Source organism: Artibeus jamaicensis, unplaced genomic scaffold (genome assembly GCF_021234435.1).
Source record: "Artibeus jamaicensis isolate MK-2021 breed Jamaican fruit bat unplaced genomic scaffold, CSHL_Jam_final contig_419, whole genome shotgun sequence".
Taxonomy (NCBI): Eukaryota; Metazoa; Chordata; class Mammalia; order Chiroptera; family Phyllostomidae; genus Artibeus; species Artibeus jamaicensis.
Genome location: NW_026521824.1, coordinates 3,394,520 through 3,416,472, shown reverse-complemented (window position 1 = coordinate 3,416,472; position 21,953 = coordinate 3,394,520). Strand labels below are relative to the sequence as shown.

The following is a 21,953-nucleotide window of genomic DNA, read 5'->3' as shown; positions in this document are numbered from 1 at the left end:
TCAACCTTTTCTCAATCTTTAACACAATTTATTGGTTTTGCTCATTTCTTCCAGGCTTTTCTTTTTCCTAAATAGTGCTAGTGTCTTACCTAATTTTCTCCTACTAGGTCATAAACTACCTGGGACTAGTGGATACCTTATACATTTTTGCTTCCTCAAGACCTAGCTCACATCAGCAATAAATAAAAGTTTGTTAAATACATTAAAGATTCTAATAAAAGAGTAAAATCAAAACACAGGAGTTCCATGTGAGCAGAACCAATGACCACCTTGGAGTATAAATGTGATACTGGGAAAAGAAAGGAAAAAAATTTGTAAATAGGTATCTTCTTAATGTACATTACTAGAATGGCACTGAGAATTTAACTTTTAAAAACCATATCAAGTGATGTAAGGTCATGAGGCCAACCTATGTTAGCTAGGCTGCTAGGTACACTGGTCATAAGGACAACCTACACTGGACAAGATGCCAAGGTCTGCTATTCATGAGGCCAATTTATGTCACCCAGCACACCAACATACGCTGGTCATGAGGCTAACTTACACTGCCCAAGATGCCAATGCACTCTGGTCATTACACCAAACTATGTTGGGTAGGTTACAAACATATGCTGGTCGTAAAGCCAACCTACATTAAACAGGCAGCCAACATATACTGTTCACAAGGCCTACCTACATTGATCATGCTACCAATGTATGCTGATCATGATGCAAACATACACCGGCCTTGCTGCTAGAATATGTTGGTTACCAACCAATGTGAGGCCAACCTATGTTGGCTGGACAGATAATGTATGCTGATTATGAGGCCTACCTATGTTGGACAAGATGCTAAAGTCCACTATTCACAAGTCCAACTTACCTAGCCCGGAATGCAACATCTGCTGGTCATGAGGCCAACCTATGTTGGCCAGGCAGCAAACATAACTAGTAATGAGGTTAAATTGTGTTGTTTGCCCAGTTAACGTGTGCTGGTAAAGAAGTTAACCTACAGTGGCCCAGCAGCTAACGTACACTGGTCGTGAGGCCCATCTACATTGGCCTTACTGCCAACATACGCTGGTCATGAGTCCCACCTACACAGGTCCCAATGCCAAAGTTCACTGCTAATAAGGCCAACCTACATTGGCTGGGTGAACATCATATACCAGTTGTGAGGCCAAACTGTATCAGCTGGATGACCAACGTACACTGGTCATGAGACAACCTATGTTGGCCAGGTAGCCCCCCAACGTTGGGATTGAGAATACCTATGTGGAATGGGCTGCCAACGTACACTGGTTTTGAAGCCAAACTACACTTTAGCAGTGTTGCCAACCTACTCTGGTTTTTGGCTAGCCTACTTTGGCCAGGTTGCCAACATAGGGTGGGGATGAAGTTAAGCTATATTGTCCTAGCAGCCCACGTACACTGGTTTTGAGGCCCCTACGTTGGCTCTGATATCATGGTACACTGGTCATGAGGCCTACCAACGCTGGTGGTGCTGCCAATGTACACCAGACACGAGGCCAACCTACATTGGGCAGGTAGACAGACGTATGCTGGTCATGAGGCCAATCTATGTTGGCCGAGAAGCCCACCTACGCTGGTAGTGAGGACAACCTATGTTAGTACACGTACACTGGTCGGGAGGCCAACCTACACTGGCCTTGCTGCCAATATACATTAACTGTGAGGCCAAACTATGTTTGACAGGCAGACAACATAACACTGACCTGACGGGATGTGAGGCCAATCTACATCAGTCTAGTGGCCAATGTACACTCGTCATGGGGCCTAACTACGTTAGTCCAGTGGCCAGTGTACACTGATCACAAAACCAACTTATGCTGCCCAGGATGCCAACATACTCTGATCATTAAGCCAACCTACATTGTCCAAGTAATAAATGTACACTGCTCATGAAGCCAAATTACACTGGCCAGGCTGCCAACAGATGCTGGTGATGAAGTTAACCTACTGTGGCCCAGTGACCAACATACACTGGTCATGAGGCCTATCTACCTTGGCCTTGCTGCCAACATATGCTGGTCATTTGTCCAAGCTACACAGGCCATGTTGCCAACATACATTGGTTGTAATGTCAAACTATGTTGGCCAGGCAACCATAGTATACTGGTAGTGAGGCCAACCTATGTCTGCCAGGTGGCCATCTGACACTGGGCTTGATAGTACTACCTACACTGGTTGGGCTGCCAACATACACTGGTCGGGCTGCCAACATACACTGATTCTGAGGCCAAACTACTTTGGCCATGCTACCAATGTTGCTAGTCATAAGGCCAACCCACATAGTCAGGCAACCCTAGTGCACACTGGTCATGAGGCCAACCTACATTGGACATACTGCCAAAGTACAATAAATATTAAAAAGAAACAAACTGCTAATATGTGTATGATGCATGTATCCCAAAGGCATGTTAAATAAACAAAACCACATACAGATTATATACTGCATGATTCAGTTTCTATAAAATTCTAGAAACAGCAAAACAATTAGCAGTTGTCAGGGGCTGGAAAAGTGGGAACTATTTATTTTATTATTTTTTTTATTGATTATGCCATTACATTTGTTCTATTTCCCCCCTCCGTTCCCCTCCACCCTGCACACCCCTCCCCCACATTCCCCCCCTTAGTTCATGAACACGTCTCAAGTTCTTTAGATTCTGTATTTCCCCTACTATTCTTACCCTCCCCCTATCTATTTTCTATCTACTGTCTATGCTACTTATTTTCTGTACCTTCTCCCCCCTTCTCCTTCTCCCACTCCCCTGTTGCTAATCCTCCTTGAGATCTTCATTTCTATGGTTCACTCCTGATCTAACTGTACTATTAATTTGCTTTTGTTTTAGGTGTGGTTGTTAATAACTGTGAGTTTGCTGCCCTTTTACTGTTCATCTTTTTTTATCTTCTTTTTCTTAGATAAGTCCCTTTAACATTTCATATAATAAGGGCTTGGTGATGATGAACTCCTTGAATTTGGTCTTATCTGAGAAGCACTTTATCTGTGCTTCCATTCTAAATGAAAACTTTGCTGGATAGAGCAATCTTGGTTGTAGGTCTTTGGTTTTCATGACTTGGAATAGCTCTTTCCAGCCCCTTCTTGCCTGTAAGGTCTCTTTTGAGAAATCAGCTGACAGTCTGATGGGAACTCCTTTGTAGGTGACTGTCCCCTTATCTCTTGCTGCTTCTAGGATTCTCTCCTTCATTTTCATCTTGGCTAATGTAATGATGATGTGCCTTGGTGTGTTTCTTCTTGGGTCCAACTTCTTTGGGACTGTTTGAGCTTCCTGGATTTCCTGGAAGTCTATTTCCTTTGCCAGAGTGGGAAGTTCTCTTTTATTATTTGTTGAAATAAGTTTTCCACTGGTGGTTGTTCCTCTTCCCCTTCTAGTACCCCTATAATTCGAATGTTGGAGCGTTTAAAGATGACCTGGAGGTTCCTAAGCCTCTCCTCATTTTTTTGAATTCTTGTTTCTTCATTCTTTTCTGTTTGGTCATTTTTTTCTTCCTTCTGGTGTACTCCCTTGATTTGAGTCCCAGTCTCCTTTCCATTACTATTCGTTTCCTGTGCATTTCCCTTCATTTCAATTAGTTTAGCTTCCATATGTTCCTCTAATTTGTGACTAAAATCAACCAGTTCTGTGAGCATCCTGATCACCGGTGTTTTGAACTGTGCATCTGATAAGCTGGCTATCTCTTGGTCGCTTAGATTTATTGGCTCTGGGGCTCTGAGTTGTTCTTGAGCCACGTTTTGGTCTGTTCACGCCCGTTAAGTCTGAGAAGTGGAGCCTTAGTTGTTTACTAGGGTGCAGCCACCCAGGTTGCTGGTTTGTGACACTGTATGTGGGGTCGGGTCAGAGAGGGAGCAATGGCAGTCCTCTCCACTCACCCAGTCCATCCCACCACTCGCCCCTGCCTGTTTATCTGAGCGAAAATGTGCGAGCCTGCCACCCTGCGCCAGGGCCTGTGCGGTCTGTCTCAATGCTCACCTCTTCACTGATTTATCTGCATGCAAATGCTCGACCAACTGCAGACAGCCAGCTGCCGCCTCTTCCCTGTGTCTGCCCATAGCTAGCCCGCACCTGGGATCCGCGCCTTTGGCTGCTTGCGCACTACCCTGGTTGGGGATCTTTTTGGCCAACCTGCTCCGCTGCTGGCTTTGCCCCTCTTACTGGTTTAGCTGATCATTTCGTTGTTTTCAGACTCTGTATTGTCAATTTTCTGTGTGGTTTGGTCGCGTTTATTGTTGTTAAAACTTTGTTGTTTTTAGATTTGGTTGTGCATGGACACAAGGTGTTTCCACCTACGCCTCCATCTTGGTGGAAGTCGGGAATAAAACTATTTAAAGGAGCATATCGGAACTTTTGGGGGGGTGATGAAAATATTCTATATACATCACAATTGTGGCGGTGGTTATGTTACACCAATGCACACATATTTGTCAAAATACATCAACAGCCCTAGCTGGTTGTAGCTCAGTGGATTGAGCACAGGCCTGCAAACTAGAGGATCATGGTTCGATTCCCAGTCAGTGCACATGCCTGGGTTGCAGGCCAGTTCCCAGCAGGGGACATGCAAAAGGCAATCATACATTGATATATCTTTCCCTCTCTCCTTCCCTTCCCCTCTAAAGATAAATAAATAAAATCTTAAAAAAATACATCGACAGATATACCTAAAATTGGCAAATTTATTCTATGTAAATAATGTTTCAATAAAGCTGATGGTTGGGGAGACACAAACAATCCAGCTGCTGAGACCCTGCCCTCATGACCCTCTGCCCATTGTGTCAAAGTGGCAGAATCACAGGTTAAATTTCTTTATATTTTGCTCTCTTTTCCTAGTTTTCAGTAATGAGCAAGAATTATTTTTACAACCTGGAAAACAGCAACCACAAACAAACCAGAAACTCTATTTTATATAATAAGTAAAATTAATAGTGCTGGAATACATGTATTATATAAATAAACCACTTACCAGCATTTTAACACTAATTTACACTATCTGAGGTACAAAAAAGGATCCTGACGTAGCTTCCAAATCAAAGATTAAATTATATTTGGCATATCTCACTAGTAAGTATATATTATTGTAGCCTATCCCTTCTGAAGTAATATATCATGTCTAGGAAATAAGTCCATTAAGTCAAAAGTTCCATTTACTGAAATAACCCATTCTTTAATTATGTCAAATAATTATGACGACTAAAGCATACATCCCAATGATTCTTTTATCTAAAATTTTATACCTTCATTATTTTAAAATAACTATAATATTTAATTATTTAACTAATTATTTTACTTACTTAGAGTCCTCCTTTTCATCTTTTTCTTCTTCATCTTTTTTGTCCTCTTCTTTTTTTTCTGTTTTTTCTGCTTTATCTTCTTCTTTTTCTTCTACTTTTTCTTCTTGTGATGGTCGGGCAATCTGCTGCTAAAATAAACCATCATTTTATACACTCAAATTCTTATGATGAATTTTAATAAATATGCAAAAAAACAACAAATTATTAAATTCAATTAACTTATTAATCAATTACAATGTAATTATAGATGTTACATTAAAAATTAGTCCAGCCCTGACTGGCATGGCCCAGTGGGTTGAACACCAGCCTGTGAACCAAAAGGCTGCCAGTTTGAGTTCCTGTCAGGGCACATGCCTGGGTTGCAGACCAGGTCCCTGGTTGGGTGCATATAAGTGGCAACAGATCTATGTTTCTCTTGCAGGTAACTGTTTTTCTCTTCCTTTCTCCCTCCCCAGCCCAATCTCTAAAAAATAAATAAAAAGTCATTAAAGAAATTAGTCTAATGCTCTTTAATATATTCTCTACATATTGTTTAAAAGGTCATACACATGCAAGGACAAATGCCCATGGTGTTTGAACTCATCAGGGAAGTGAAAATGTTAAGATTTCACTTAGAAATCTGAGGTTGGGCCCTGGCTGGTATGGCTCAGAAGGATGGAACATTGTCCGTATAACAAAAGGTTGCGGGTTTGATTCCTGGTCAGGGCACATACCAATGTTGTGGATTCAATCCCTATTCAGGGAGCCTATGGGTACCACCAATGTATGTTCTCTCTCACATCTGATGTTTCTTTCTCTCCCCCTTCTACTCTCTCTAAAATCAATGAAACATGTTCTCAGGTATGGAGGAAAAAAATCTCAGGTTGGTTCTCTCTCTTTGTAAACTCTTACATTTAATCTGTCATTCAAGCATTTCAACTCTACCTTAAAAATATGATAATCTATAATTTATCAAATTACCCCTCTAATATTCGATATTTACTATGTTCTCAATTTTTCATCATATGGATAATGCTATAAGAAACATCTTTATGCTTTTACTCTTTGGGGGGAACACTGATTTAATGGAATAGCAGACAGCTATGGTCATTATAAAGACAAACAGTTTAGAAAACTACTAAGGATATAATAAAGTAAAAAGTATAGCACAAATATTTCTAAGCTGTAATTCCAACTATGTAATTGAAAATATGTATATGAACAAAGAGTGAAACAGAAGGGTATGTATGGCCTCTTTCATCTTTAATGTCTCACTTCTTAAAATTGTGACTTTCAAAGGAAAAAGTAAAATTGAGTTTGTGTTAAGTATTATTATTTGTATTTAATTCAGAAATCAATACTGTCTAAATTAGTTAGAATGGAAGCCAACCCATCATCACAGCACATAGCCTATGCCCCATTGAGGAAAATTCCTTGGCAAGTAGACCAGAGAAACTGAGAAAGAGTGCTGAACAAACTGGCCAATCAATTTACAGCCAAATACAGAAGGTCACCTCCCTGGAGACAACATCTAAGCTTCAGTTGTGTTTCAGCTCCAGGCCCAGAAAAGCAGCAAAACCAGGTAGGCAATGCCAGGACCAGCTGTAATGACTAAAGGATGCCCTGTCACTGACCAATCAGTGGAGACCAGAACCCTGAAAGGGCACCCACATGGACAACTGATCAATGTTCTACTGAAAGTCTCCCCTGAGACCTCCCCTAAAATCCCTGCCTGCAAGAGAGAGAGAAAAGCCTCAAGGCAAAGGAACCAATGCACTTTCTCTCTCTGGTGAGTAGTCCATGCCACTCCCTTTCCCCTCTTCTACCCTCACTCCTTCCCCCACAGGCACACATCTCCTAAACTCAAAAGGGTCTTTGAGACTTGCAATCAGTGGGGGCAATGGGCTGCTGCAGCTTGTCCCTGGTTAATCTCCTGAAGCTGTCCCCAAGGTCCCCTTTTCTCTAGCTTCCCAGTGAGCTAAGGTAGCCTAGCCTATTCTCTTCTGTTGTTTCTTCCATGCTAAGTACCTCCTTGTTTTACCATTCCCAGCTTTAATAATCGTACCCTTATAGTCACCTAGACTCATGTTGTGAAATCTTTCCTACACAAAGTCAAGAACCCACGTACTACCTGCTGGCCCCAGGCAGACCCACTATGAGTGAGGATCCTGTCTGGTAACATGTAGACCTCTTTCAATCCCCTACCTTCCTACATTGTTTGCTGCTCTAGAGTCACATAAGACACCACCATTTTCTAGGCAAGGGAATACCCTTGCCTAGAAAACTCCTTCCTTGCCTGGAAAACCCTTACACATCCAGTGAGATTCAATTCAAAATGCTGCATCTCCTGTGAGGCTTTTCTAGATTTCCACAGAAGCTGCAGACCATCTCCCTACCTTTCCCCTGCATGTCCACATCAGCTTGAAGCACTTATCACAGGGTAGTATAGTATCAGGTTATTAAGGTCTACTAGGCTCACTGTGTTATAATCTGGTAAAGAATGAGTGAGGCAGGATAGTAAAAATATATGAAAATCCCTTGGCAAGTGGAATGAGGAACTGTGACAAGATGATTAAACCAGACCAAACAATTTGAAGAATTTACAGCCAGCTAATGAAATTACAAGAACTTATCTTCCCTAACCAAGGAGAGGTTTATACCTCTCTTCTCTAACCAGAGAATAAATAGTTTAAATCATGTTAGTCAGAGAGAGAAGTAACAGACATCAAATTAGTGCCATTTGTGCCAGCCAAAACCAAGGACGGATGAAGTTGAAGAATAAACAACAATAAAACAAAACAAAACAAAACATATATTAGAGCCAGACAGTCCCAGATAAAAGCAGTTAAGCTAGTAGAGAATGATCCCAAACTCCCCTACACACTCATTTTGATGCATCAGCACATTCAAGAACAATACACTTGGAAAGCTGGTGAGTATTCTGCTGAAACCCTCACCTGAGCCTCCCCTAAAATTCTCACCAAAAGAAAAGAGATAAAAATCCTCAAGACAAAGGAAGCCACTGTGCAGATCTCCTGAAACACTCCTTCTCAAATCTCATTTTTTACTATACTTTTGCTTTCTTTTCTTCTAAACTCTAAAGGTCCCCATGAGACTTGCAACCAGGGGAGAATAGGGCAGCAGCCGCTCAAAACAGACTAACCCCTTGATCCTATCTCCAAGGCCCCCTTTTCTCTGACTTCCCAGTGAGTTAAAGCAGCCCCACCGTGGCTCACTTCTTTCCTAGAATGTTTCTAAGGAACCAAAGCAGTGCACTGCCTGGGCTCTCCTGATGCTTCTTCTATCTTAAGTCCTTCATTTGTTTCATTGTCCCCAACTTTAATAAATACACTCTCAGAATCACCTAGATTCATCTTGTGAAATCTTTCCTGCACAAAGACAAGAACCCATTTGCTACAGGCCAGCCCTAGGCAGACTCACTCCAATCTGGTCCCTGACCAGGAACATGAGGACTCAATCCTATCATGTAAGTATCTCCATTTCCTAGCAGACCATCAGGACCATGAAGTATCTACATGTGTTAGGTACAGCAAAAATTAAATTCCTTTATTCTGGTTGTTTGAAAAGTTGTTGCTCTCCCACCTAAATCTTTCATTCTGATCCAGGCTAATGTCAATCTTGCTTCTAAAAATAACTGCCTATGTCCACTTACCTGGTTCCTTTCACCAGATGTGAAGTACCCACTTATTTGCAGTAAATGTTCTTTAATTCTTAATACCATCTCAAAGTCTTTTACCTACTACCAAAAGTAAAATCTAGCTCTTTTCTTCAGATAGCAAAGGCTTTAGTGACCACTCCACAACAGGTCCCACATTATGCCTTCTTCCAACCATGGTGGAAAGAATAACCTGTATTCTTGGTGTTCCCTACTGTCACTTCCAAGACACTGCTAAAACACAGGACTTTAAAAATACTTGCTTTTTCAGATTTTACAAAACCTACCTAATGATCCCTTTGTTCGTCTTTTTGTGTCACATATTGAGTTCTCAAATACTCCCTAGAATAGAGATGGTTTTATCACATGGTTCATTATGCCTGGCCATTATTCTTCAGATTTCAACATGCATGTCAATGCCTTCTATCCCTTTATTCCATGAAATTATCATGGTCCACCAGGAAAATCTGCCTCAACTTTCCACCCGGAGCCCTGGCTAAATTGTTTCAATGCCATCATTCCCTCATTCGTTTTATGTGACCTTCCCAATTTTTCACCCTGGTTAACTGCCCATTACCATTTCTTCTGAGTATTTATAATTATTATGTGGATGAAAAGGGGCCACATACTAACCTTAAAGAGCTCAGGGAGGCCTGCATGCTGGCCTTACAAACTCAAAGTACGCACAAAGGATGGTCTGAAATTAAAACTTTTTACATAAAAGTAGGTCATGGGCAGTCATGTTCTAGGCTAGAATCTTCTCTGACAAAAGTTGATCTTTATCTCAATTGAGCCTATCTATTATCTTTTTGCATCTACAGTAACATACACCTTTGGAATGTTAAATTTTCTTTCCTGAACCCTTCAAAGCACAAGCACAACACCAGAGCTGAAACCACAAATCCCCTCAGTGCTACTGTTATCCTGGTAAGTGTTGACTGTTAACTATCCATTACCCAGCTCTGTAAAAGAAGTATGTGTCCATCGTTTTACTTTTTTATTCAATTCCAGAGGTTTCCCTGCTTTGCTTCTCCCCACCTCCCTAATCTATCACCAATGAATTTCATGTGACCTATGTAGGTCTTCTGATTGTAACATATAAAATAAGGTGCAAAACTGTTATTTTTCTGAGGCATTTTGTCATTCCCTTGAGGTTTTGTTTCCTGGAAATTGCTGACAGTTTTGCTCAAACTCATAAAATTTCTTACAGGTTTGGATATACCTTATATTGACAATTAGAAAAAAACTAAGAAATCAGATTTTTCTCCAAGCATGACTAGGTCTGCTTTATAGACTGAGATGTTTTATTCATGTCTAATTGAGTCCCTATCACATCGCAGTGGTTGATAAGACCTATTTCAAATATTGGTAACATCAGCAGCACCACAAATGCAGCATGCATCATTCTGAATCAACAAAATAGCATCCCGATGGCAAACACTGCCCTTTGCCTACCAAGTAGGATGTGTAACCCGGAAAATGGTTTGCAGCTCTAAGAAATAATGGGGAGGTATCAACTCAGCAGAAGGTAAGTAAAGGGGTTCACTGTTCCCTCACACTTGGACTATATAAGTTAATTCCACTAATGGTTTTCTCCTTCTGATGCAAACCATAATTCTGAAGAAAGGAAACAACCCCACCAGTTCCCTGCTGCATGACATTCAGCAAACAGCTGACTTTACTCCACCTGCCATAGTGCTGGGAACTGAGAAGCAATTGCAGCACCTGCTTCAACCAATCAACGGGAAAATTTAAAAGGATCCCTTCTGAAACACAGCTCACAGTTCTTCAGAGGGTGTAGAAATGATCCAAAGAAACTCATGGAGTTGCTGAATAGAGCCTACAGAAGTGTGTGACACCTCCAAAGCAGAAACTCTTACACTCCATCCTACAGGACCACACTGACTAGGTGGCAGTGAGGAGAAAGGGAGTGCACTAAGGAGGCCAGAGAGTGCAGCCAGCATTTACTTTTTCTGGGTGATAAGCATCAAGACCCACTGAATGGCTGCCCAGTACTGACATTACAATAAAGAATAACCTCTGCTTTTTTACAAAAATGAAATGTTTCCCCTCTCTGATGGTCAGCAAAGAGGTGGGAAAATATGCACAAAGTAACGAGTGTTTTTCAAAGATATACAGGAGTCTCCATAATAGGACTCAGATCAATGGACCAAACAGGAAGAATGGGAATAAGAAATTTCACAGTCTTCCTCAGATCCCTGTTGCTGCCTACCTGTCTTTGGCCAGAACCCGCCTTTGCCTCACCCCTCCTTCCCTTAACAGTAATGGGTGCCTGGACTCTCTTAAAATGGATTTGATCATTAGTTCTCCCATCTTGTCCAGCTAGACCTTGTCTATGAATAAAACTTCCCTTGCCCCAAATTCTGACCTACTGAATATTCGACTTTCTTTAGTAGTATCTGGCACATGAACATTGGGCCTGTAATAGTTTAAACAAGAAGTGGCTGGAATTGCTTTTCTTTCAGGCAAATCTGTAAAGAGAAGTGACATTCCCCATGGTCTAGGATGGAAGTTCCAGGTTACATCATCCAATCCTTTTACTGACTGGCATTCCCCATGGTTCGAATCTAGATTTCTTCCTCCTTAAACCCAACAACTGATAATGAATTAAAAACTTTCACCCTGTTAGGGAGGTTCTTATAATATGAAATATTTCTGCTGAACAACAGGGTATTCACTTATACATGCAAGAACACATTATAAAGCAAAATGAAAAACATGAAAGTTGTATGTGTTTCATAATGATAAAAGAACAAGGTCAATTTCAGGAGAGTCATCTATAGTAACATAAAAAGTTTATGTTGAGATTTATTACTATTGTATCTAGTTGAATATCTAACACTCACATACAAATTATATTTATATTTGTTAAAATGTTCGTCTTTACAAAACAGATAAACAAATCCCATTCTTCAGATACTAAAATTACTAAAAAAAGAGTTAAGACTAAATTTAAGAAAAAGCAGCTATAGGTCTTATCAGTGAAAATGAAAGTGGGATTCTTGTGAGGAAAAGAATTTCTTGAGACCCACACAGAAGAATGGAGCTCCGTGGTCAATTTTACTGATGATGTAAAATTAAGAAGGTTCCCCTCCTGACTTTGCAGTGTCCCATCTCTGTCCGTCTCATCATGGAAAAGGTCCAACCTTGTCTTCAGTAGGGCCAGGAAGAAGGCCACTGCCCCGAGTTTCTGCTCCATATTATATCACAGTCCAGTTGAACATCCTGCTAGCTTAGTGTGTGTTTCCAGCTGCAGCCCTTTGCTATGCTGCCATATTCAGGCTCCCTTTTGGAGCCTACCCATAGAGCCCATAAAACCATGGCCCACCTAGCTGCTAAGGTCACATGACTATGAAAGGAGGATGTGCAAGGGCACAGTGAGAGTGTGGGTCATGGGGGAGGGCCAGAGACAGGATGTGCACACACATTTCTTTGTTCCCTGGGATTATAACCAGGACCATTTTCAAAATCACCAAATTCCCAAGCTTTTGTAGGCTTTGGATGGATTTATACCTCCTAGTTACACTGACAGGCCTCTGGTCCAGCCCTTCCTCCTGCATAGCCCCAGAAATCCAGGTGGAAGGAAGGAGTGGTAATTCCCTTAGTGGAACAATGCTGTAAACCCCTGGGGGTTAAAGAAGCAGCTTCCTAACTAAGCAAGCAAGCATGCTTATGCTCCCTGGTTTATTAAGGTCAATGTCTAATTTCTTTGCTCCCCTTTCCCTATTAATAATTAGTTAAATACCACCAGGTGGATGCAGGAGGAGGTGTTGGACCACAGAGGTCTGTCAGTCTAACTAGGAGCTGTAAACCCATCCAAAGCCTGCAAAGCTTGGGAAATTAATTACTGATCTTGAAAAAAGCATTTGGTTGTACCCAAGTGTAAGTTAATATAATTCCAGAGGAATAAAGAAGCTCTCTCTCTCCTTTGCCCAATGACCTGTACTCACACAGTGCACTGTACTGTATTTTCTCCATGGCCATGTGGCCCTAACAGCCACGTGGCCCATGGCCATGCACACTCCACACACAAGCTCCAGAGGTATGGCTGATCACCACAGCACAGCAATGGGCTACATATGGAAACACATGCTAAACTAGCCGGATGCTAGTTGGACCCCTGCTGGACTATAATGTGGAACAGAAACTCTGAGCGGTGGCCTTCACCCTGGACCTACTGAATACAAGGCTGGACTTTTGCCATGGCAGGACTAACTGAGATAAAACATTGGGAAGTCAGAAAAGGAACCTCCTTAATTTTATATCATCAATAAAGTGAGCCTCCAATGTGAGTCTAGGATATTCTTTTCCTCATGATACCACAAGACCTTGTTTTCCACTGATAACATAGTTAATTAAAAATATACAGGAAACGAAAGAAAACAGTACTGCTTTAGCCGCTGAGTTTTTCCTTAGACGTACTTCAAGCAGTAAGTAGAAAATATGCTGATCTCATCAAAATATATTAATTACTAATACCTTTAAACCAAGAGCTTTCTTGATGAGTAAAAGCTCTCAATCACCAAGAAACACCATCATGAAGGCAAGGTTATAGTAATTATCCCAGATAAACATAGATATGAAAACATCCTCCAAAAATATAACTAAACAATTCAGTAACACATTAAACAGATCATACACCATGATCCTACTGGGGAAAAGTTTGGTTCAATATCCACAAATCAATTAATGTGATACACTACATAAATAACATGAAGGATAAAAATCATATGATCATATCAATAAATATGAAAAAGCATTTGAAAAAAATCTAACACCCATTTATGATAAAAACTCAAAGTAAGAACAGAGGAAAGATATTTCAACACAAATAAAGGCCATATATGACAAACCCACAGAAAACATCATACTCAACAAGGAAAAGCCAAAAATGTTTTCCTTAAGATCAGGAACAGCCCTGGCTGGTAGGTTCAGTGGATTCATTGTCAGCCTACAAAACCAAAGGGTCACCATTTCCATTCCCAGTCAGGGCACATGCCTGGGTTGCAGGCCACATCACCAGTAGGGGGTGCATGAGAGACAACCACACATCGATGCTTCTCTCCCTTTCCTCCCTCCCTTCCCCTCTGTCTAAAAAATAAATAAATCAAATCTTTAAAAAAAAAGATCAGGAATAAGACAAGTGAGGAGGATCTCACTTTAGAGACGCAATGTGGTTCCAGTTGCAAAGGAATCTGAGCAAAGTTGAACTCTCTGCAACTGCTGAACTCTCTGCAACCCCACTATCCTGGCTAACTATCCAGGAAGCCAGAATGCTGCCCAAAGGCAAAGGTCATGACCCCAGAAAGAAGGTAATGAATATATGTATAAAGTATATAACTGTCTGATGTTATCTTTTAACTTTTAATTTAGTAGTATATTGTTCTCTCAGGTAGTCTACACAACTCCTGGCCAACTGGTTTTGTAATTAACCCCTACTATGAACCCAATTTCAAAAGGACCCTACTGCAAGGGATGTTGATTCTTCCCAGTCAGTCACCAGTGGGAGCAGCTGCTTTGTCTGTGTATGTAAGTTCTCCTTCCTAAAACTCTTAAGAATTTAAATAAGACTATGTGTGTTTCAAAAATCAATCCCGAATTTAGGCTTTGGGGGGTGTCCCTCAACAAAGTGTTTGTCCCCTTCCACCGCTTGTATTTAAAATAGTATTGAAAGTCTAGCCACAGCAATCAGACAAGAAAAATACATAAAAAGCATCTAAAATGGAAAGACAAAAAATTGTCATTTGTACATGACATGACACAATATACAGAGAATCCTAAAGATTCTACCAAATAACTATTAGAACTGATAAATGAATTCATTAATGTAGCAGGATACAAAATTAATATTCAGGAACTGGTTGCATTGTCACACAACAGTAACAAACTATCAGAAAAACAAATTTTAAAAAACTGAAGGAGCCCTGGCTGGTGTAGCTCAGTGGATTGAGCATGGGCCTGCAAATCAAAGGATCGTGGTTCGATACCCAGTCAAGGCACATGCCTGGGTTGCAGGACAGTTCCCATCAGGGGACACATGAGAGGCAACCATACATTGATATTTCTCTCCCTCTCTCCTTCCCTTCCCCTCTAAAAATAAATAAAATCTTTACAAAGTTAAAACAAACAAACAACAACAAAAAAAAACTGAAGGAGACACAAATAAATGGAAGCATATATCATGCTCATGGACAGAAAGAATTAACATTGTTAAAATGTCCATACTACCAAAGCAATGAAATCCCTATCAAAATACCAGTGGCATGTTTCATAGAACTAGAACAAATAATCCTAAAATTTATATAGCACCATGAAAGTCCACAAAATAGCCCAAGTAAACTTGAAAAGAAACAAAGTTGGAAGTATTATGCTACCTGATATCAAACTATATTGCCACTCTGTAGTAATCAAAGCAGCATGGTATTAGCATAAAAACAGACACACAGAGCAATGGAACAGAAGAGAGAACCCCCAAATAAACCCACACCCATATAGTCTATTAATCTATGACAAAAAAGAGGCAAGATTATACAATGGGTGGCAGGCTTATTAAATGAGAATTTATGCTGGAAAGAAAGAAGAAATTCTTCTAATAAAGTATTACACATAAAATCAAATTACTGCTTGGCATATTATTTATAATTCTAGATCCCAAATAACAGTACTGGGTAGTTTTTGGCTCCCAATCTTTGATATGTCTTCATGGCTTCAACTAAAATTTATAATGAACCACACTCATTCTCACCATGGGATGCTGGTTAGTTGAATGCAACATTAGGTTGGGTAGTATCTATGGCATTTTGTGAAAAGAGTCAAAATGTTTGCCAACAATGATCTCTGAACACAATTTTAACAAAAACATGATTATAGGTCTCAATTTCCTATGATCTAAGATTAAAACTCATTTTTATAGTAAATAATATGCAAGGTACCTGTGGCAATAATAGCTTAAAAATCAAAGGTCACAAACTTGGAATCTCTCAGTCAATAGCATATTACAAATTAACTGACCAAGTAAAAATTACTTCCTATGGGTAACAGGATTGGAATGGGAGATGGGAAAAACAATAAAAAACTGAAAGAATCAAGCAGAATTTCAGCAGAATTCTACTGTCTGGAAATAAATTTGTTGTAATCACTCTGGGATTACCTGAGGTAATTCCCAGTGATTCAAATTTGATTGGATAATAAATCAGTAAAGTGATTTTCAAATTAGTTGGATCTCTATGATATATCCACCAGAATAAAATAAAAAGCATACAATGCAATCAAGATACATAAATGTAGAAGTTCTTAACTTATAACTAGATGTTTAAAAAAGTATTTCTGAACTTTTTTCTTTCTATATAGCAAATTCTATTATTTCCAAACCAGATCTTTTACCTAAACTCCAGACTTACATATCTAACTGTGTATTCTAAATCTCCACTTGGACATCTGATGGGTATCTGAAATTTAGTATGTCCCATTTCCCCCCAAAATCCGTTCCTCCTTCAGTCATGCCTACCATAGTAAATGGCACCTCCACAATCCAAAACCTGGATTATATTTGGTAATTGTTTTTCTCACATTCTCCCACAATCAATCCATCAGCAAAGCCTACTGGACTTACCTTTAAATATATACCCAGAAACAGATCAATTCTCCTCACTTCCTCCACTATAACCTACTCCAAGACACCAGGATTATTAAAATAATCTCCTACCTGTTCTCCCTGCTTCTTCCCTTGCTTCACAAGCTAGCCTCAATAGAGCAGCCAGAATAACCCTGTCACAACTAAATCTGATATTCCTCTCTGCTCAAAAGTCCAATGGCTTCTACTCCCATCAGTATCAGCACTAATGTCATTCTGGTCTATATTAAACTAACACCATGTAATTTCTGAAAAAACTGTCCATCTATTTTGACACAAATGAAATGAAATACACAAGCAATTAAGAAACAGAAATAAGATGGAGACATAGGTACAGACCCTTCACTTCTTAGCACAACCAAAAGGAGGATAATAACCAATCTGACGTCAATAAAAATCCACAAGAACCAGAAAATGAAATTGCATCGAACTCCAACAACCGAGGAATTAAAAAATCAACTAGAACAACCAGACCCATAAGGCAGCGCGACAGACAGTGCAGGCCAACTCAAAAAATTACAGAGATGTGGCAGACCTTGGCTGGCTGCAAAGCTGGGCAGGCTTCCCAGAAGGGGCTGACCTAAAAGGAGTTCTGCGCCCCTTGAGACGTGGCTGTGGGCTATGATGGCTGCAGCAGTAGGAGAAGCTCCCAGTCTCACACCAGAATCCATTGAAAAGGCTGCCAGAGATGAGTACGCAAGGAGCAGTGTTCCCTCTCTGCCATCCACCCCCACAGGCAGCTCCACAGGGCAGCAAAGAGGGTTGCCTTGCCCAGGGGAATACCTAATGCCCCACCCCCTTACAACCTATCAGCTGCACCAAGATAAAGAAATGTGGCCCAAATGAAAGAACAGAGCATAACCTCTGAAAGAGAACTAAATGATGAGGACATAGCCAACCTCTCTGATGGATAATTTAAAGCCCTGGTAATCAAAATGCTCACAGATCTGACTGAGCTTGGTTGAAAAGTGAAAAAACAAATGAAGGATATCCAAAGTCAAATAAAGCAAAATATTCAGGGAACCAACAGTGACAGGATGGAAATTAGGACTCAAAGCAACAATTTGGAACAAAGGAAAGAAATAAACATCCATCCTTAAGAAAAGAAAGAAACAAGAATTCAGAAAAATGGAGAGAGGCTTAGGAACCTCTGGGACAACTTGAAACATTCCAACATCCAAATTACAGGAGTGCCAGAAGGAAAAGAAAAACATCAAGAAACTGAAAATTTATTTGAACAAATAATAAAGGAGAACTTCCCCAATCTGGCAAAGGAAATAGACTTTTGGGAAATCCAGGGAGCCCATAGAGTCCCAAAGAAGTTGGACCCAAAGAAGAACACACCAAGGCACATCATTAAGTTACCCAAGATTAAAGATAAGGAGAGAATCCTAAAAGAAGCAAGAGGAAAGGAGAGAGTTATTTACAAAGGAGTTCCCATAAGGCTATCAGATGATTTCTCAAAAGAAACCTGGCAGGCAAGAAGGGGCTGGAAAAAAGTATTTAACTCCATGAAAGGCAAGGACCTACGTCCAAGAATACTCTGTCCAGCAAAGCTTTCATTTAGAATGGGAGGGCAGATAAAGTGCTTTCCAGATAAGGTCATGTTAAAGGAGTTCATCGTCACCAAGCCATTATTAATATAAATTGTTAAAAGGACTTACCTAAAAAAAAGAAGATAAAAAATATGAACAGTAAAATGGCAACAAACTCACAACTATCAACAAATGAACCTAAAAGAAAAGAAAAACAATGAAAACAAAAACTAAGCAAACCACCAGAACAGGAACAGAATCAGAGAAATAAGACATCACATGAAGGGAGTTCAGTTGGGGGAAGAGGGATGAATGGCAGGAAAAGGTACAAGGAAGAAGAAGAAGCATGGTTAGCAGGCATAAGGTAGATGGGGAGATATAAAAATGGCATGGGAAACAGAGGACTCAAAGAACTTGTACGTACAACTCATGGACATGAACTAAGAGGGGGGAATGCTGGAGGGTTGGTAGGGAAAAGTGAGGGGGATAGTGGAGGAAAAATTGGGAAAATTGTAACAGCATAATCAATAAAAATATTTAAAAAAAGAATCTGGAAGAGGGAAAAAAAGAAACAGAAATAAGATTATTTTGGTCTGAAATGGTGGTATAAGTCCATCATTTAACTCCCTCCTTTCACAAACTCCCAGCGAAACAACCAGAAAAATATAAAACTAAAGGTACAATCTTTAAGGTAATCTAAAAGTGAATGTGGGCAGGACTAGACCACTGGGTAGGCCAACCAAACCAAAACTGAACCTACCTGGGAGCAAACAACCTAAGGGTCAGGTCAAGGTGAGGATACATATGAAAAATCTCAGTTCTGCAAATGCTCTGCAGATGTGCTAAGGGTACTATCACACATCCTGTGCACAGGATGCGAACCAGACAATCGAGGTTCGATTCCCAGTCAGGGCACATGCCTGGGTTGCAGGCCGGTTCCCTGCAGGCCAGTTCCCAGCAGGGGATGCTCGAAAAGCAACCATACATTGATGTTTCTCTCCCTCTCTCCTTCCCCTCTAAAGATAGATAGATAGATGATAGATAGATAGATAGATAGATAGATAGATAGATAGATAGATAGATAAAAATAAAAAGAATGTGCACAGGAAAGCACTAATTGCTGAAACCTAACATGGGCAAGTGTTCCAGAGAAAAGAAAAATGGTTTAGAGCCCAAATAACTTTAGAAGACAAATGTTTTGGAGTTAACACAGATACTCCCTGTCAAACAAAACTTCCTACTAGAGCTTTCTCCTTTATCATCACAAGCATGAGACAGCTAATTCAGCAAATGTAAGTCATAATAAATATCAAACTATCCCTTTACATTATCTGGGATGAAAAAAATTAAACAGTAACATAGATAATTTATAAAAATAAAGTTAAAGTTATAAATGCTAGTTTATAATTAGGAATAAAGCTATTTTTAAAAAACTGTAGCGGAAACTTGCTTAAAACATAATTGAACTCAAGCATCTCAGCTAAAGGACCGTGGTTCCACTTAGCCTGTGTGAAACAGAGGAAAAGCCCCGGCTCCATTACTGCAACAGTAATTGCTGCCTCTCTATCAACATTCAATTTGCTGTCCTAGAGTTTTGTAAACCATCACAGAGCTCTACAATCATCTCTTTCTCTACACGACTGGTCCCAACAATGTATATCATGCTCCTTTTCTCTCTTTTGATCCCCATCAGCCCTGCCGCCCATGTGCCTTTTAAAGCAGATCTTACAAACAAGGCTACACTTACTATATTGCCTCTTCCACACCTTTTATATCCCCTTCAGCTCACTATAGTCTAATTCTCACTCCTTTATCAACCCACTGAAAACACATGTCAAGATCACCTCAGTGACTCAACCTCCAGCAGCAATTTACACAGCTGACTCAGAAATAATCCCTGTGATTTTTTATCAATAAATATTGTTTTCAAAGAATATGTAATCACATCTCATGAAGTGATAGTGTTCTGTAAGAAACAATGACCCAGAAATCACAAAAAGTTATACTATAAATAATTTTTTAAATTGTCAAAAATCTTGCATCTCATAACCAAAGAGACCAAGGGAAGAAAGGATAGCTGTATATAGAAACAAAAAAAAAATCAGAAATGCTAATAAACAGTCAGCAGCTGTCCAAGTTCACACATACAATTCCATATTGCCACTTGTATCTGGGTGTGGAAGGTAACAGGTGATTGTGTTATCCCAGCAGCCTCAATGGTAAACCACACATGAGCTGTGACAGCTGCCGAGTAGCTAGTTGGGAAGAAGTAACTGAGTTGCAAGCATAAAAACATATACTATATTGTATTAAAAACTATCTTTTTAGGTCAAGTGCTTTTTAAGACTTTAACTATCTAAATTCCCAAAATGAAGTTAATCTAAAACAAAATAAGGCCCCATGTATTTCAGCGAACAATTCCATAATGTCATTACCATGCTGTATTTCCTTACCTTGCCTACCTATCCCTTTCACAGAGAAAAGGACTGGTAAAAATGACATATTAAATAAGGTAGTTAAACATCTGGTATTTAATTACATTATTATTTAGATGTTAACATTGACATGCATGATTTAGATAACATGGAAGTATAAAACTTTTCTCATTAATAGAAACTTAAAAAACATTCCAAATAGAAAGTATGAGAAATTACATACATTAACTTCAGAACAATCACACCACGTTCACAGTATCCTAATTAACTTTACAGAAACACCAATCCCTGAAGTACATGATTAAGCAGGGACCTCCTATTATATCAAGTGTATCTTCAGTTTTACACCAACCCTGACTCCCACAGAGTATTAAAACACACCTGATTTCTTCCTCGGCGTTTTCCATAATTCCTTCTTACTAGGGCTTTATAGTTCTCATTTTTCTTGGTTAAGTAGTAATATAAAACACAATCAGGAACACTCTAGAAGTAAAAAAATATATTTTTTGAGGATCCAATGAATCAAGTGTTTAAAAAAATCAAGTAACACTTTCAAGGAAAACGTCTGGTATTATCAAAGTATAAATTGAGAATAAACATACATGACTAGCATTTTAAAGCATAGCTAGTCTGTAAAAATGTACCATTATGTCTACTACTTTAATGGGCAACCCAAATTATGTAAAAAACTACCAGGAACAATATCAAAAAAATATCAGAAACATTCAAGCACTTTTTAATTAACCAATAACTAAGTTCCATTTCTTCCTGTATATATGTAAACATTTGAAATGTCTCTTTAAATATGTTGCCCCAAAACACTAAATTCAACTCGCTGTGAAACAAAATCAGAGAAAATCAGGATCCTGATATTTTAGTTAGAAATTTAATGAGGTTCAAATAGCATTGTAATCTATATGTAGATTACACATAGGTTAATATCAGGTCATTTTCATTAACCCTATTAGTCTGTGTTCTGTGCTTAGAAGTTGTGATCATAATTATAAATATCACTATACCCAAGCCCTTATTATATGGAATGTTAAAGGGACTTACCTAAGAAAAAGAAGATCAAAACTATGAACAGTAAAATGACAGCAAACTCACAACTATCAACAACTAAATTAAAAACAAAAACAAAAACGAAGCCCTTGCTGGTGTAGCTCAGTGGATTGAGCACAGGCCTGCCAACCAAACAATTGAGGTTTGATTCCCAGTCAGGGCACATTCCTGGGTTGCAGGCCAGTTCCCAGCAGGGGACACAAGAGAGGCAACCATACATTGATACTTCTCTCCCTCTCTCCTTCCCTTCCACTCCAAAGATAAATAAATAAAATCTTTTTAAAAATTAAAAGAATAGCCCTGG

The 21,953-nt window shown here is 39.6% G+C and overlaps 1 protein-coding gene across 10 annotated transcripts in view; it reads right to left on the bottom strand.

The window, feature by feature from the left end:
* NCOR1 (nuclear receptor corepressor 1) overlaps window positions 1-21,953 on the bottom strand; it is a 209,264-nt gene that overhangs the window by 88,685 nt on the left and 98,626 nt on the right. For 6 of the 10 annotated variants that reach the window (XM_053665685.1, XM_053665687.1, XM_053665683.1 and 3 more), the window contains 2 exons: window positions 20,969-21,070; window positions 5,309-5,436 (listed from right to left, as the gene is read on the bottom strand). In XM_053665685.1, coding sequence (XP_053521660.1) covers window positions 5,309-5,436; window positions 20,969-21,070 — 230 coding nt within the window. The remainder of the gene's footprint in view (window positions 1-5,308; window positions 5,437-20,968; window positions 21,071-21,953) is intronic. The other 4 variants (XM_037166078.2, XM_053665684.1, XM_037166060.2 and 1 more) reach the window with 1 other exon arrangement.